The 14992-nt window shown below is 41.4% G+C and overlaps 1 protein-coding gene across 5 annotated transcripts in view; it reads left to right on the plus strand.

The window, feature by feature from the left end:
- HECTD4 (HECT domain E3 ubiquitin protein ligase 4) overlaps positions 1-14992 on the plus strand; it is a 153112-nt gene that overhangs the window by 97371 nt on the left and 40749 nt on the right. For all 5 annotated transcript variants that reach the window (XM_079762554.1, XM_079762556.1, XM_079762555.1 and 2 more), the window contains exons 38-48: positions 521-602; positions 2027-2229; positions 3242-3377; positions 4156-4338; positions 4857-5021; positions 5408-5577; positions 6419-6534; positions 10479-10582; positions 12399-12560; positions 12666-12814; positions 13080-13159. In XM_079762554.1, the coding sequence (XP_079618680.1) occupies positions 521-602; positions 2027-2229; positions 3242-3377; positions 4156-4338; positions 4857-5021; positions 5408-5577; positions 6419-6534; positions 10479-10582; positions 12399-12560; positions 12666-12814; positions 13080-13159 (1550 nt within the window). The remainder of the gene's footprint in view (positions 1-520; positions 603-2026; positions 2230-3241; positions 3378-4155; positions 4339-4856; positions 5022-5407; positions 5578-6418; positions 6535-10478; positions 10583-12398; positions 12561-12665; positions 12815-13079; positions 13160-14992) is intronic.

Here is a 14992-nt window from a genome sequence, read left to right on the forward strand (position 1 = left end):
GCTGCTGGCATAAACTAAGCAGGTTCAGGGCAGATCAGTGCTTATGAAGAAATCTCTGTAAGAAACATCTTGAGAATTGCAAAACGTCATAGTATAAGTTTGGTGGCAGAGGAAGCTGAATTATTAAAAAGGGAGATCCATTCATTCACATCAAGGCATTGAATTCATGCTGTTGTTAAAATTCCCCTCACTTGGGGATTCAGATCACTTACTGAGTGTCTCCTGTGTACTCAGTCTGCAGGTTTAGACTCTCAATTTCATTCAACCCTTTACTCTGTACATCATTTTCACATAGGTATTTAATTATCCTTAAACTCTAAAAACAACTGTTGTTTTAATTCCTTCAAGTCTATAATTAAGCAATATAAGATCATTTCCTTTTGGAAAAATTGAGTCTTAACGGTACATTTTAAAAACCTGTAATGGTGGCCTGACCCTGTTGCGGGATGGCCCCACAGTATGCAGCCCCACCTTTGACTGAGCCGGTAATGTTGGTGCCTCTCTCCCCTCCCCTTTTCAGTAGCTCAGAAGGACGGCCCTTCCGACTTGGTACTGGTGCCAACATGGAGAAAGTTGTGAAAATGGATCGAGACATGACCAAGGTAACCCTAATATGCAGACACCTGCTCCAACAAGGCCCACAATTGAAGCACGTTTGCTGTGCTTCAGGTTTTCATAAGACTTTTTTTTTTAATTTAAGTTCCCACAAAGAGGCAGGATGAGAAATTGAAGTCAGTGGCTTAACTGAGGCCATTTTCAAGAGAAGTAGTCAAAACCAATTTGTCATTAATGTTAAAATGTAAAAGAGGCCCTAACCGGTTTGGCTCAGTGGATAGAGCGTCAGCCTGCGGACTGAAGGGTCCCAAGTTCGATTCTGGTCAAGGGCACGTACCTTGGTTGCGGGCACATCCCCAGTGGCGAGTGTGCAGGAGGCAGCTGATCGATGTTTCTCTCTCATCGATGTTTCTAACTCTGTATCCCTCTCCCTTCCTCTCTGTAAAAAAATCAATAAAATATATATTAAAAAATAATTTAAAGCAGTGGTTGTCAACCAGTGGTCCATGGACCACTGATGGTCCATGAGGTCTGAAAGGTTGGCGACCACTGATTGAGATAATTGAGGTATAGCCCTAACCGTGGACCACTGGTTGACAACCACTGCTTTAAATTATAAAAATTTTAAAAATTGTTATAATCATATGATAAAATACTGTACAACTCTCTAAAAGAGTCAGATAACTCTTTATACCAATACTAGAGGCCCAGTGCACAAAATTCGTGCACGGGGGGAGTGTCCTTCAGCCCAGCCTGCACCCTCTCCAATCTGGGACCCCTCGAGGGATGTCTGACTGCCCGTTTAGGCCCGATCCCTCAGGCAGTCGGACATCCCTCTCACAATCCAGGACTGCTGGCTCCCAACTGCTCACCTGCCTGCCTTCCTGATTGCCCCTAACCGTTTCTGCCTGCCAGCCTGATCACCCCCTAACCACTCCCCTGCCAGCCTGATGGATGCCTAACTGCTCCCCTGTCAGCCTGTTTGCCCCTAACTGCCCTCCCCTGCAGGCCTGGTCCCCCCTAACTGCCCTTCCCTGCAGGCCTGGTCCCTCCCAACTGCCCTCCCCTGCTGGCCATCTTATGGTGGCCATCTTGTATCCACATGGGGGCAGCCATCTTATGTGTTGGAGTGATGGTCAATCTGCATATTACTCTTTTATTAGATAGGATAGGTATATATTCATGATATTTTGATAACTGATAGAAATAAATGGTAAAACTGCATGTAGAGTGATCCATGATAATGTAAGTGAGAATGTGCATGGAAAACATCTAGAAGACTAATAGTTTTCTCTCTCTAGGTGAGGACACAGGATGTTTTGGGGAATTTCCCTTCCTCTAAATAATATGTTAATATGTAAAGTTTTGAAAACGAGTCTGGGTTGGTTTGGTAGTTGGGCACACAGATTTCACAGAGTTTAGTAATGAGAGGAGTGACATGGATCTCAAGAGCGTCTTCCATGCCCTGCAGGGTGGCTGCTGCGAGGTGGTCACAGAAGAGGCCGCAGCTGCTCTCCGAAAAGCAACCAAATGGGCACAGTCAGGCCTCATCGTCAGTGTTGGGCCACCTGTGGAGTCGGTCAACCCAGAGACTGTGAGTGGACTGTCCACAGGTGACAAAAAGAAAACTGCCCAGACCTCCATTTGCCGAGAGAGGAACTCAGAGCTTGCGAGGTAAGTCCTTTCATAGGGTCGAGCCTGTCCACTCACTTTTCACATTTACTTTGTGGTGGGTTTGTTTTTAGGGTTTTAATTTTATATCACCCATTGACCTGCTGGAAATGGGGACTGGGGGCTTAAAATACCCACCTGAGGTTGTGATGGACAAACAGGGAGGCACTCCTGGCTGAGAGGACACCTATAACCAGAGGCTTGTTGTTGTTGTTTTGTTTTTTTTAATATATTTTATTGATTTTTTACAGAGAGGAAGAGAGAGGGATAGAGAGTTAGAAACATCGATGAGAGAGTAACATTGATCAGCTGCCTCTTGCACAACCCCTACTGGGGATGTGCCCGCAACCAAGTTACATGCCCTTGACCGGAATCGAACCCGGGACCCTTGAGTCCGCAGGCCGACGCTCTATCCACTGAGCCAAACTGGCTTCGGCTGTTGTTGTTATTTTAATGTGTTTTTACTTATTTTAGAGAGAGGAGGGGAGAGAGAGAAACATCTATCGGCTGCCTCCCATACTCACCCTAACCTGGAGTTGAACCCAAAACTTGGGTATGTGCCCTGACCGGGAATTGAACCGGTGACCTTTCGGTGCACAGGATGATGCTCGACCAACTGAGCCTTACCAGCCAGGGCACATTTATTTTTTTCAGAGGCTTGTTGTTCTGAGAAAGGCCACAACCACAAACACCAGCTACAGTTTTGAGTGTTAGTGAACTCTGGCCTTGCTGCCTTTACTTCTTCTAAACAATCCTTCCCACCATCCCTGCTGTACACATAAGCTTCTTTCTGGGAGAGGAGTGGGTGAATGCATTTGCCAGGTGTTCCATGCTTGTGAGCAGTGCACAATCAAAATTGGAGGTTCATTGAGTCTTAGTTACAAAAAAGATTTCTTCCTAATGATAACTTTCTTCTTCTCAGTCAGTGAATTCTGACGCCAACACTAAAAGCCACTTCTTGACATTCTTAACCATGGCACTGGGCACTGACAGTGTTCCCTGTTGGCACTTGCAGGACCGACCCCGTCCGACCCTTCATCAGTGGGCATGTGGCAAACAGCATGGCTGCGGAAGTGATCGCCCTGCTGCACAGCTTGCTAATGGCCCCTGAATCAAATGCCGCTCAGATATGGACCACAACAGCAGAAAAGGTTAGTGCGGTGTTGCTGCTGAACCGAGGAAGGAAACAAGGGTTCTTTTTTATTTATTCCTAGCAAGGGACATTTTTAGAAAAGCAAGATTTCCCATATTGGCCAATTATACTTGTTCCCTGTTTTCCCCCTCAAATTTGTTTTGATTTAGTAGTTTCAATTCTGTTCACCAGTTCTAATCTTGGAGAAGACAGGACAGAATTCTCAGGGAAAGAATGGCACCCCTTGATTCTCCTTCTTGCTTGTGTTTGAGTGGTGCCGACATTAGGAAATCGTGCAGTCTTGTTTATTGCATTTGTGAAGGTACTTGCTAAGTCTTACGGTGGCCTCTGTGTGATTTACACTCCCTGAGTACGCTGTCAGTAACGCATCATTACCAATGTAGCTAGAGCTCTGTGATCACTTCCCCTTTCCCATAGTCATTCTTCAAGTGACGCTATGTACCATGTCCTAAAGGTAGTTGGGTGTGAGATGTAGGCAGTATGCTCTGACGGTTTTCCTTCAGATAAATTTTTGCTTTATTTTAGGAGTTTTATTAATTAATACAATGTTTGTTTCTGCCATATTTTGAGGTTGTGTATTTTCAGTTCTGTCCACCTACCTAAGGCAAAGATGGCAGGAATGTCAGGGGTCTTACCTAATAGTTATTTCATGCCTCCCATACCCACAGTTACTTCAGTACATGAAACCCAGTCACTGTTGTAGACACTTCATCACCCTTAGTATCAAAAAGACCGAAGCTCCAGCTCCTCCTACATGGACTGCTTCTCATATTTAGGTTCTGTCTCGTGCACTGATGTACATTCCACAGTTGGGGAAATATGCAGAAAGCATTCTGGAAAATGGAAGCAGTAGTGGTAGAAAACTCGCCAAACTTCAGAGAATCGCCCGCCAGGCCGTCGCCGCACTATGTGCACTTGGAGGCTTCAAAGAGACAATCAAGATAGGGTCCGAGGTTCAGGTAACTAGCCACTGTTTCCCCATGTCATTGTTTTGCTCTGCCTATAAGCATCCATTGATTAATTGACCATCTATACAGACAAATGTTGTCCACCTGTTGGATAAAATCCTTGGTCCTTCAAGCTAAATAAGGAATCTGAGAAATGCATTCTAATTCACACTGTGTTGCACACTGAATATTAGAACATTATTGTATGTTGTTAACTGTGATACTGTAATACTTATGTCCTGTGGTGTCTTTAGTATTGGCAGTATTTTACAATTGAAATTTTGAGATTTAATTGAGATTAAATCATACTGTGACCACCTTGACATAAGATTTTAGGGCCTATTATTTTAACTCATGTTCAGGACTTAGTATGATAATAAACTGCTAATATTATATGATATCAGCATTATAATCAACTGTTACTTTAATGCCCTAATGACAGCTGTGAATTTACTCTTCCCACTTGTCACATGTAGAGTTACTTCCACTATCGGAGCTGGTAGGTGGTGCTGATCCATCTGTGTCTCTAGGTTTTAGGAAGAGGAATATCAGGAAGCATCGGAGTAGTGGCTTCTATCAATGAACAGGAAGGTATAGCTACAGTCAGATTCCCACCCATAGACTGTAGAAAGACTTCGCAAGCATCAGACACACTGACTATTCCATTGTCTAGACTTTGTGTTCCAAGATCAGAGGTAAGGTGATTTTTAAATGCATTATAAAATATCACTGCAAATGGTAACCGTACTATAATGAATAATGTGCACAGTACAGAATTGCAAATACTTGATTATCTTGAGTTTTACTCGCGATGTGTATTTATATATTGGGGATAATTATTTAATAGTCACATTTGTGTGCAATTTGTTAACTTGATGCCAAAATTCAATTCTTTGATTAGAAATATTTCATTGTGTTATATTTTTTATTGTTTTGGTCTAGTTTGTAATTTTCTGTATGGTGATTTTATTTTTTTAACTGATATTTTGAGAATTAACTCCAGATAATAACACCCTCATTTCTTATAAACTAACTACTTGAATTTAACTTTTTGCCATGCCCCCCCCACCACCACCATCAGGCATTGCCTCTTCATAAACTGTCCATTACTGAGAAGGTAGTACAGGCAGTCCAGTCCATGTTGCTTCCTCAGGAGGGAAGTCTCTCTATTCATACCTCACTTCCTGCAACAGGAGATGGGTCAGCTCCTGTGATGGCAGTTGTTCGGCTCCTGGCTGAAATAAGAACAAGGTGAGCACCCTCCAAAGATCCCCTAACATGCCAAGGTGGTGTAGGCTGCAGAGGCAAGGTCCTCGGTGAGCTCCTGCACTCCAGGCTTGGCGGGTCCCATCTCTGCACTTTGAAATAAAGTTTAGCCGTTCCCTTGAAAAAATAAAAAATAATCAAAATGTGATATGTGGAATGAAGGCTTCACTGATTTGCTTTGGTAAAAGAACTTTGTTCTCTGACAGGAATTCCTGTCACTTTGCCTTTTTTAAATGGTACAAGTCTACCTTAGTTCATATCTAGTTCATCATTGTCCAGACTGATAATGAGAAAGCGAGGGAATGTGTTCAAGAGTTGGTGTTGGAAAGAAAAGCAGTCTTTTCCTGCAAATACATCTATTTACCATTAAGCAACAGAAACAAGTTTCGCTTTTGGTAATGAGACTTCTCAGAAAGCTTTCATATGTACTTTGATTCAGGTGAGAATCAGAAAAATACAGATATTCCAAGCGTTTGGATTCCTCTTGTTCCCAGAACACTAAGGGTGCCCATGCAGTGCAGTTTAGGGAATGCTTTTTGGAGACAGCTCTAATTTCTCACCTGGCACTTTGTGTCTCCATTTAATGGAGGTGAAAACCATCTTTTCCTTTTCTGATTGTCCGTGCAGTGTCAGCAGTTACCATGTGGGAAAAGATAAATTACTTATGTATTTCCAAACCAATCCAGCTCAGAAAAAATGCAAGAGGAAGGGGGAGTTTGAACCTTGTAAATTAGGGGACAAAATTGATTGAAATGTTTTTCACAGTTGACTTTTTAGAGAATGAACATTGATGACTTTGAAATATTGTAAATCTTTTAACATTAAGAGCATGCCTGGTCATGGCCCAGCTTTTAGAAGACAGCTTATTTTGTGAAGAATTCATACAACAGTGCCCAGCAGCTGTTGAAGTTCTTAACCTAGTAGCCCAGGAATGCAGTGCTGGTGAGTACCTGTTATGGAAAGTATTTATCTTATTGAGTCTTGTCAGCACATTACTTGATAATGGAAATTAAACAAGTTTTCATACACACAGCCGTCAAACAGTTGAATTCTACAGACAATACTTATCACAATTCACTTTCATCCCAGATCTAGAAATGGAAATAAAAAGCTTTCAGTGTATACCAAATAGGAAATCAGCATTTTTCAGTTTATCTTTAGGGCCATGTCACAGTGTTTTTTTCTCCATTCATATGAATTCATTGCCTTTATTTTCCTATTGGAACTATTTATGAATGGTCCTTTGGGCTGCACATACTTTATGACTATTGTGATTGGCTACATTTGAATTCAAAATCAGGAGTTTGCACTAACATCCATCTTTGTGTGTGTGTGTGTGTGTGTGTGTGTGTGTGTGTGTGTGTGTTTATGAAAAAGTTTAAATAGATACAAAAATAGGAAGGTTAATATAATGAACCCTCATGTTCTCATCACCTCGTTTCAATAATTATCACCTGTAGCCATCCCTGTTTCATCTATGCTGTACCCTCCTGATTGTTTTAAAGCAAATTCTTAGGTATTATTTTTTCCATAAATATTTTAGTATGTATCTCTAAAATAATAAGAACTCTTAAAAAAATAAGCACGATACCATGATCACATCTAAAAATTTAACAGTAATCTTTTAATATTATTAAATATCTAGTCAGTGTTCAACTTTTTAATCCTCTCAAAAAGTCATACTTGTTTTTACATATGTTTATTTGAATCAGGATTCAAGCAAAGTTCATATACTGTAATTTATTGCTATGTCTTTTAAATTTCTTTTAAAATATTGATTCCCCTTAGTATCTTTTTTCCCCCTTGCAATTTATTTGTTGAAAGGTTTTCCACAGTCTGGATTTTGCCGATTGTATCCTTGTGGTGTCATTTAATATGTCCCTTTGTCCTCAAATTTCCTGTAAATTGGTAGTTGGCCTGGGTGTTTTTAAGTGAAAGTTTATGCTTGTCCCCAAGGATATAACTGGATCCTGTATGAAATTGTTCACAATTAGATTGGCATTCATTCCTCAGTGTTCTAGTGCTAGCATTCTCATGAACTATAAGGAAGAAATTAATCTTTAACTTCCTTAATAATTCTTTTTATAGTTTTAGTTTATGCTTTTTTAGCCATTTTTATTCATATCATTTACTATTCCTCATTTCATTTGCTTTTTCAGTAATTGTCTAATCTTGTTTTTGTCCTTTTTCACATTTGACTTTTACTAGTTTGTTTCTGCTTTTTAATTAGTCTTCGTTCTGTATCTGTTTTACTTCTCAAATCTCCTTTCTCTAATAAGCATAGTGCTGTGGAGGCAGGGACTGTTGTTAAAACTCAGAGAGACCCTGAGAATAGAGAAATAGGATAGAAGAAAGGAGTTTGCTAGACTTCTTGGGTGAAATTACTTGTGACTAATTTTTGCCCATAATTTTGTGTTATACTAAATTTTAGGTCTTTAGTTCCCTGCCTCTCCTTTTTAACATTCTCGGTTTATAGGACATTTATAAATGATTTTAGAAAGCATATAACATTTATAGGACATTTTAAAATGATTTTAGAAAGCATATAACTTACTGAATTAATCACTTGCTTTTCTATAGGGCTCTTTGTGTATCCTCTTTTATATATTTTATGAAATAAAGAGGTCTCATTCTGTGAAATTAATTTTGGTACTTAATGCACAGGCTAGAAAGTATAATAATTTAGAACAGTGATCTCAAATGGTTTTACTAATAACCACCTAACCCTTTTTTCCTAGTGGAAAATAACTCTGTGGTAACAGAGGGTTGGAAAGAAACATATGAGAAGTACTGATTAATTACTACAAAAGAGAAGACTATTAGCTTATCGATTTATATTCTAAAATAGCACCCTATGTCGTAAAATATTAAGTTGCTGACTTCTCAGTCATTTACCTGTAAAAAACAACTCTTCCCACCCTCAGAATCTGGGTTACTTTGCAACACAACAAGGGATTCTCACATCCTACAAGGATTCATAGACTGTGCTTAGAAGAAATGATGTTTAATAAAGAGGATTCAAGGTGATGGGTAGAAGAGAAAATTCTTTGATTTTGATTTTTAACTAGAGGCCCAATGCACGAAATTCATGCAAGGGGCTCAGCCCTCGCAGCCCCGGCTGCCTCGCAGCCCCACGGCCCCCGCCCACTGGTCGTTCTGGAAGGTTGTTCTGAAAGGTCATTCGCCATCCAGTCTAATTAGCATATTAGCTCTTTATTATATAGGATTATATAGAATGTGTTGATATTTTTTTATTTCATATATGAAAATGTTATAATATTTATAGGCAGTAATATATTGAGTCTCTAAAATGAAAAAAAAATTTAAATGAATTCCTTCTATTATTTTACTTCCTCTGGGATGAATTAAGCAGCAGATTTGCCATTATATTAACTAAGTCATATCAAAATTGTATAGCTTCTTTGATCCGAGGAAAGAGTATCTAATTCCATCTGATCTAGGAAGGTAGCACCTCAGAACTTTTTCCCATGAAGCAATATTCCTGAGAAGTTAACTTGATCCCTTGGTTGAAATAGCATAGGGAACAAATTTTAAAACTGGGAAAAAAAAAGGCTTATAGAAATGAAAAAAAATGGTCAGGTTTAATTTGTACTCTTACAGAAGCCAGACTCTCTCAGGTTCAGCTGCTTCCTCTTCTTCCTAAATACACACATTCCCTGAGCCAAAGGTTTTTCTCAAACTTTGAACGTTCATAGGAACCCTGGGAAGCATGTTAAAATGCTGTCCAAGCTCTAACCAAAAGTCACAATTGTAAGTTGTGGGTGGACTCAGGCCTCACTTGAAGGAACAGTGCTCTGAATTCCCCTGACCCACCTTCTCAACCTGCCTCTCCTGTGCTGTCAGGCTTCTGTGTGGGCAATCCTTCCCTGAGACCCAGGCCTGGCAGCTTATCAAAAAGTGCTTATCAAAAATAGCTGGGCTCTTTATGACTAATTAGTTTACATTTATGTAATGGACTCCATGAATCCTATAACTACATAGTTTCCTTCTTTGACTTGTCTAGTGGGAAACAGATCTGGACTTGTGCCTTCCAGGTGTAGATAAAGGACAGTGAGCACACACCTCGTGGCCTGGCCTCACTCCTGCCTCCACTTTGACCCTTGTGTCTTGGCCTCAACTTTCCTTCCACTTTCTAATCCATATCTAATTCCATCTTCTATTGTGTTGGTGTCTGTAGCTGTGGTACAAGTCAATAAATCTTTCTTGCTATTATCCTAAACAATTCTGTTTTACTTTTATTGGACTACATTTTATTCCTCCTAAGACATCATTTTTAAAAATTGAGTTATAATTCACATACCATACATTTTATCATTTAATAGTGTCCAGTTCATTGGGTTTTAATATATTCACAGAGGTGTGCCACCATTATCACTGTCTAATTCCAGAACATTTCCATACTTCCTCCCCAAAAAAACCTTGTACCCATTACGCAGTCATTCCTCATTATCCCACATTGCTCTGCTGCTGAGCTATGTGTACTAGGCAAAAATGTCTCAAGGTATTTGCTCTTTTGTTAGGATTTGAATCATCTCTGCAAGCATTATTTTGCTTTGACCCTTCTCCAAAAAAGGTGGAGTGCTGCCCTGGCCGGTTTGGCTCAGTGGATAGAGCAGAGGCCTGCGGACTGAAGGGTCCCAGGTTCAATTCTGGTCAAGGGCATGTACCTTGGTTGCGGGCATATCCCCAGTAGGGAGTGTGCAGGAGGCAGCTGATCAATGTTTCTCTCTCATCGATGTTTCTAACTCTCTATTCCTCGCCCTTCCTCTCTGTAAAAAATCAAAATATATTAAAAAAAAAAAAAGGTGGAGTGCTTTTGGGGGGTTATAAGACTTGTTTTCACTTCTTCGATGTATTCCCTCCAGGAGAGCGACTGGCAGTTGTGGAGGTGCAGTGTGAACGGCTGAGGATGCTCTACCGGGACTGTGCTAGGCCCCCACCGCCACCACTGCAGGCCGACCGGAGACAGGTGAGCCCTCTGCAGCACCACACCTCCTGCCTGACTGCAGCACCGGACATTGAACAATGCCAACTAGCACTTCAATAGAATTTAGAATGAGCCTTTGAAAGCCATTTGGAGGCATATATTCTGCAGGGACATACTATCATCTTTGAATGTCAAAGCATATTGTTTTGTCATTCTGAATATGGAGAAATTACAGTAGAGGAGCAGAGTTCATTAACTTGTACATTTTCATGTCATCAACAACAGAAAAAGAACACTTTTTCAAAAATGTTAGATCTGTAGCCGATCTCATAAAAATAAGACTATGTAGAGAGAGAATAAGAGAAAGATTGAAAAGCAGAAGTTGCAAAATATTAACAATTGCTATATCTGTGACTTTCTAGCAGCACTATTCATAATAGCCCAAAAGGTGGAAACAACCTAAATGTCCATCAACTAATGAATGAATGCATAAAATGTGATGTATCCATATAGTGGAATATTATGCAGCCTTAAATAGTAATGCTGCAGTAATACATGCTATAATATGGGTAAACCTTGACATTATGCTAGGCAAAGATAGCCGGTCACAAAAGACCACATGTTGTATGATTCCATGTGAAATGCCCAGAATAAGCAAAGTCATAGACACAGAAAGCAGATTGATGGTTGTCAGGGGCTAGGGGGAGGGTCGGATGGGGAGTGACTACAAATGGGCAAAGGTTTCTTTTAAGGGGGACAAAAATTTTCTAAAATTAAGTCATAGCGATGGTTGCACAACTCTGTGAATATCCTAAAATAACATTGAATCGTACACTTTAAAGGGGTAAATTATATGTTATATGAATTATATTTCAAAAAAATCAATGCATCTTAGTAAGAGTACATAAAAATTATAGTAGTATTATGGGTGTGAAATTATTTCAAAATCAAAAGTTTAAAAAATATATAAAAAGTAATGTCACCTGAAACTTCATCATCTCCAGTTGTCTATAATTTCTGTTTAACAAAAATGGGCTTCTGCAGTCCATTCAGTTTTGTGTCTAGCTTTTCCCTTTCCATAGATGAGTACCTTTCCACATCAACCAATAAAAACTGAGTAGTCCAGCATATACTTGTGCCTCAGTTTACTCACTCAAGCTCTTCTTGTTGCAAATCCACATTGTTTCAGTTTTTGCTCTGATAGTGATCTGTATGTCCTTCGAGCTCATCTTCACATGAATCTTTTAGTTCGTTCTTTAGGATAAAAGTGAAATGGAGGGGTTTTTAAAAATATGCTTTCATCTGATAGAGAAGGTTGGAATTCTGTGATTAGATTTATTAAAAACTATGAAAGTGAAAAAATGAGGCAATTAATCTAACCAAGAAGAAAGGGAGTATAACCATAGAACTCGTGTTTTTTTATTTGAGCTGAATATTAAGTCCTAGTGATATAAATTCTGATTACTGATTGAACCAGAATTTGTCCTATGACTGCACTGGGAGGATGAGGGGTGAGGACCTGTGTATGTACATGTGTGTCAGGAGAAGTAGGTCCGTGGGAATTGAAACCTCTCTGTCATAATAGAGGATAAATGATGTCTTAATGGGATATTAAAAATAGTGTCATAAGCATAGGAGAAATATAGAGGTAAGATCAGAATTAACAGTTAAAAGAGTTAAGAGTGATTATTTTGAGAGAGCAGGACTGGGCTTAGGGAAGGAGACTGCCTTTTCTTAAAGAAAAGTTTCCTTTGGTTAAAAAAAATATGTTATTTAATGAATATTATTTTTCTTCTTTGAGAGAGTGAAAGGATTTGTATTTGCAATTCTATTAAATGAGAGTTTTTCCCCAATGCAGCCCAAAGAGATAACTTGGAGCGCCTCAAGAGTGTTCCCACCTGTTCGAGCCTGCATGTTCTCATCGCACCTTACATCCGTCACCTTCCTGGCTGACCCCAGCGCTGGGGGCGGTCTGCCCCGGGGCACCTTTATCTACGCCACCTCACCACTGCCAGTTCAGGTGAGAAATCATATGACATACTGGCTTTTGCCTCTTTCTTTCAAATTTGAGAGAAAAAGCAAGTTCAGCTCTCTGATTGTCTGCCCACTTCTGGTGTTTCTTCAGGCCCCATCTTTTTACTGGGAAATAGAAATTGTTTCCTATGGAGATACTGATGACGACACTGGACCCATAGTTTCCTTTGGCTTTGCTACAGAAGCAGAGAAACGAGATGGGGCTTGGACTAATCCAGTGGGCACTTGTCTTTTCCACAAGTAAGTGGCTACTATTGCTGTTACTTTAAAAAAAAAAGTAGTGGAATGGGTGCTTTAATACTAAAGGAATATCATTTTAATCTCTAACCCCCAAAATGTATAAAATACTGGTGGAAATATGTTCATGTTTAGGGAAAGAGAATGGCTCCTAGGATTTCTCTACTAATTACTCTCATGCCGCTGAACCCCCTCCACCTGTGTGCTACTTCCCCGCCTCTGTGTTGGCGAGTTAGCCTTGTCTTTGACTCCCCTTGTTTTTCCTCAGCAATGGCCGGGCTGTGCACTACAATGGCTCCAGTTTATTGCAGTGGAAGAGCGTTCGCTTAGATGTGACTCTCTCTCCCGGTGAGTGCAGCAGGAGCTTTTTCCCCCACCCTCTGTAGGTCTGAAATGAAATAAACTTAACAACTGGAAACAGTCAGTTTGTCCTTTAGTGAAAAGGAAATACTTGTCATCATTGTTCTCTAGTGTACACCAACCCTATCATTTTATAAGGTCATTATCATCTAGAGCCTCCATTTGGTAACTTAGGAGTCACATTTACTTTTGTTCCTCCATCATGAGAAAATTCTGAGATTTCGCTTCTCTCTGAAGTTTGGTCTTTCATCAGCTTGTTATTGATGAGCAGATCAATAGCTTCAGAAAAAGAGAACTTGCCCAGTCAGCATAGCTTAGTGGTTGAGCATCGACCTATGAATCAGGAGGTCACAGTTCAATTCCTAGTCAGGACACATGGCTGGGTTGCAGGCTCAATCCCCAGTGTGGGATGTGCAGGAGGGAGCCAGTGATTCTCTGTCATCATTGATATTTCTATCTCTCTCTCCCTCTCCCTTCCTCTCTGAAATCAATAATACACACACACACACACCCTATCTAATAAAGAGGTAATATGCTAATTGACCCTCATGCCATCACAAAGATGGCAGCGCCCACAGCCAATAAGGAGGGAATATGCTAATTGACTGCCCCACCCTCAAAGATGGCAGTGTCCACAGACACAAGATGGCGGCACCAAGTCCCCTCAGCCCCGCCGGGGTGGCAGGCACATGGCAAGGCTGGGCCTGCTTGAGGGTGGGCCCGGCTGCTCCGCACACCTGCCTCCAGAGTCCCCCAGTCCCCTTAGCCCCCCCAGCCACCCAGGGCCGGCCCGAGATGCAGGCAAGCCTTGGATGGTGGCTGCCCAGGGCTGCCCGAGGCTCAGGTAACAAGGGCCGGCCGAGGCTTGCGCTGCTGGCAGTGGCAGCAGCAGAGTGTGATGGAGCATCACCTTCCCCTGATCGCCAGGTTGCCTCCCGACCCTGAGGGCTCCTGGACTGTGAGAGAGGGCAGGCCGGGCTGAGGGTCCCCCCCTCCAGTGCATGAATTGGAGGCGGGCCAGGCCTTGCTGTGCACCTGCCACCCCGGTGGGGCTGAGGGGACTGGGCACTGCCATCTTGTGGCTGTGGGTGCCACCATCTTTGAGGGCGGGGCAGCAATTAGCATATTCCCTCCTTGGCTGTGGGCACCGCCATCTTTGTGATGGCATGAGGGTCAATTAGCATATCCCCTCTTTATTAGATAGGATTAGAGGCTGGTGCATGAATTTGTGCATGGGTGGGGTCCCTCAGCCTGGCCGGCTATTGGGGCTGATTGGGGAGTCTCGCCCAGTCCGGGGCCAATTGAGGCCAGCCAGCCTGGGGGATGGGCCTGGGAGGTTGGCCGGATGTGGGGGGAGGGGCTGCAGGAGGTTGGCTGCCTGGCAGGGGCCGGGGCCACAGGAGGTTGGTCAGCTGTGGAAGGTTGGCTGGTGGAGCACACTGACCACCAGGGGCAGCTCCTGCATTGAGCCTCTGCCCCATGGTGGTCATAGCAACCAGTCTTTCTGGTCATTCCGCTGTAATGGTTTCTTAGGCTTTTATTATATATATATATGTATGTGTGTGTGTATATATATATATATATATATATATATATATATATATATATTTTTTTTTTTTTTTTTATTTTTTTTTTAAAGGAGAACTCCACTACCAGCCATGAGGCATTTGTGAAATATATTATACTGGAAATGTAGACTTTGCTCTTGGTAGCCTGAATATCTGGTCCAGTTTTAACAAATATTCTGCCCAGATGTTTCAGTCACATAGTCAATTCAATTAAAAACCAATCTTTCCCCCCCTCCTTTTTTTTGGCCTCCAT

Source organism: Cnephaeus nilssonii (genome assembly GCF_951640355.1).
Source record: "Cnephaeus nilssonii genome assembly, chromosome: 22".
Taxonomy (NCBI): Eukaryota; Metazoa; Chordata; class Mammalia; order Chiroptera; family Vespertilionidae; genus Cnephaeus; species Cnephaeus nilssonii.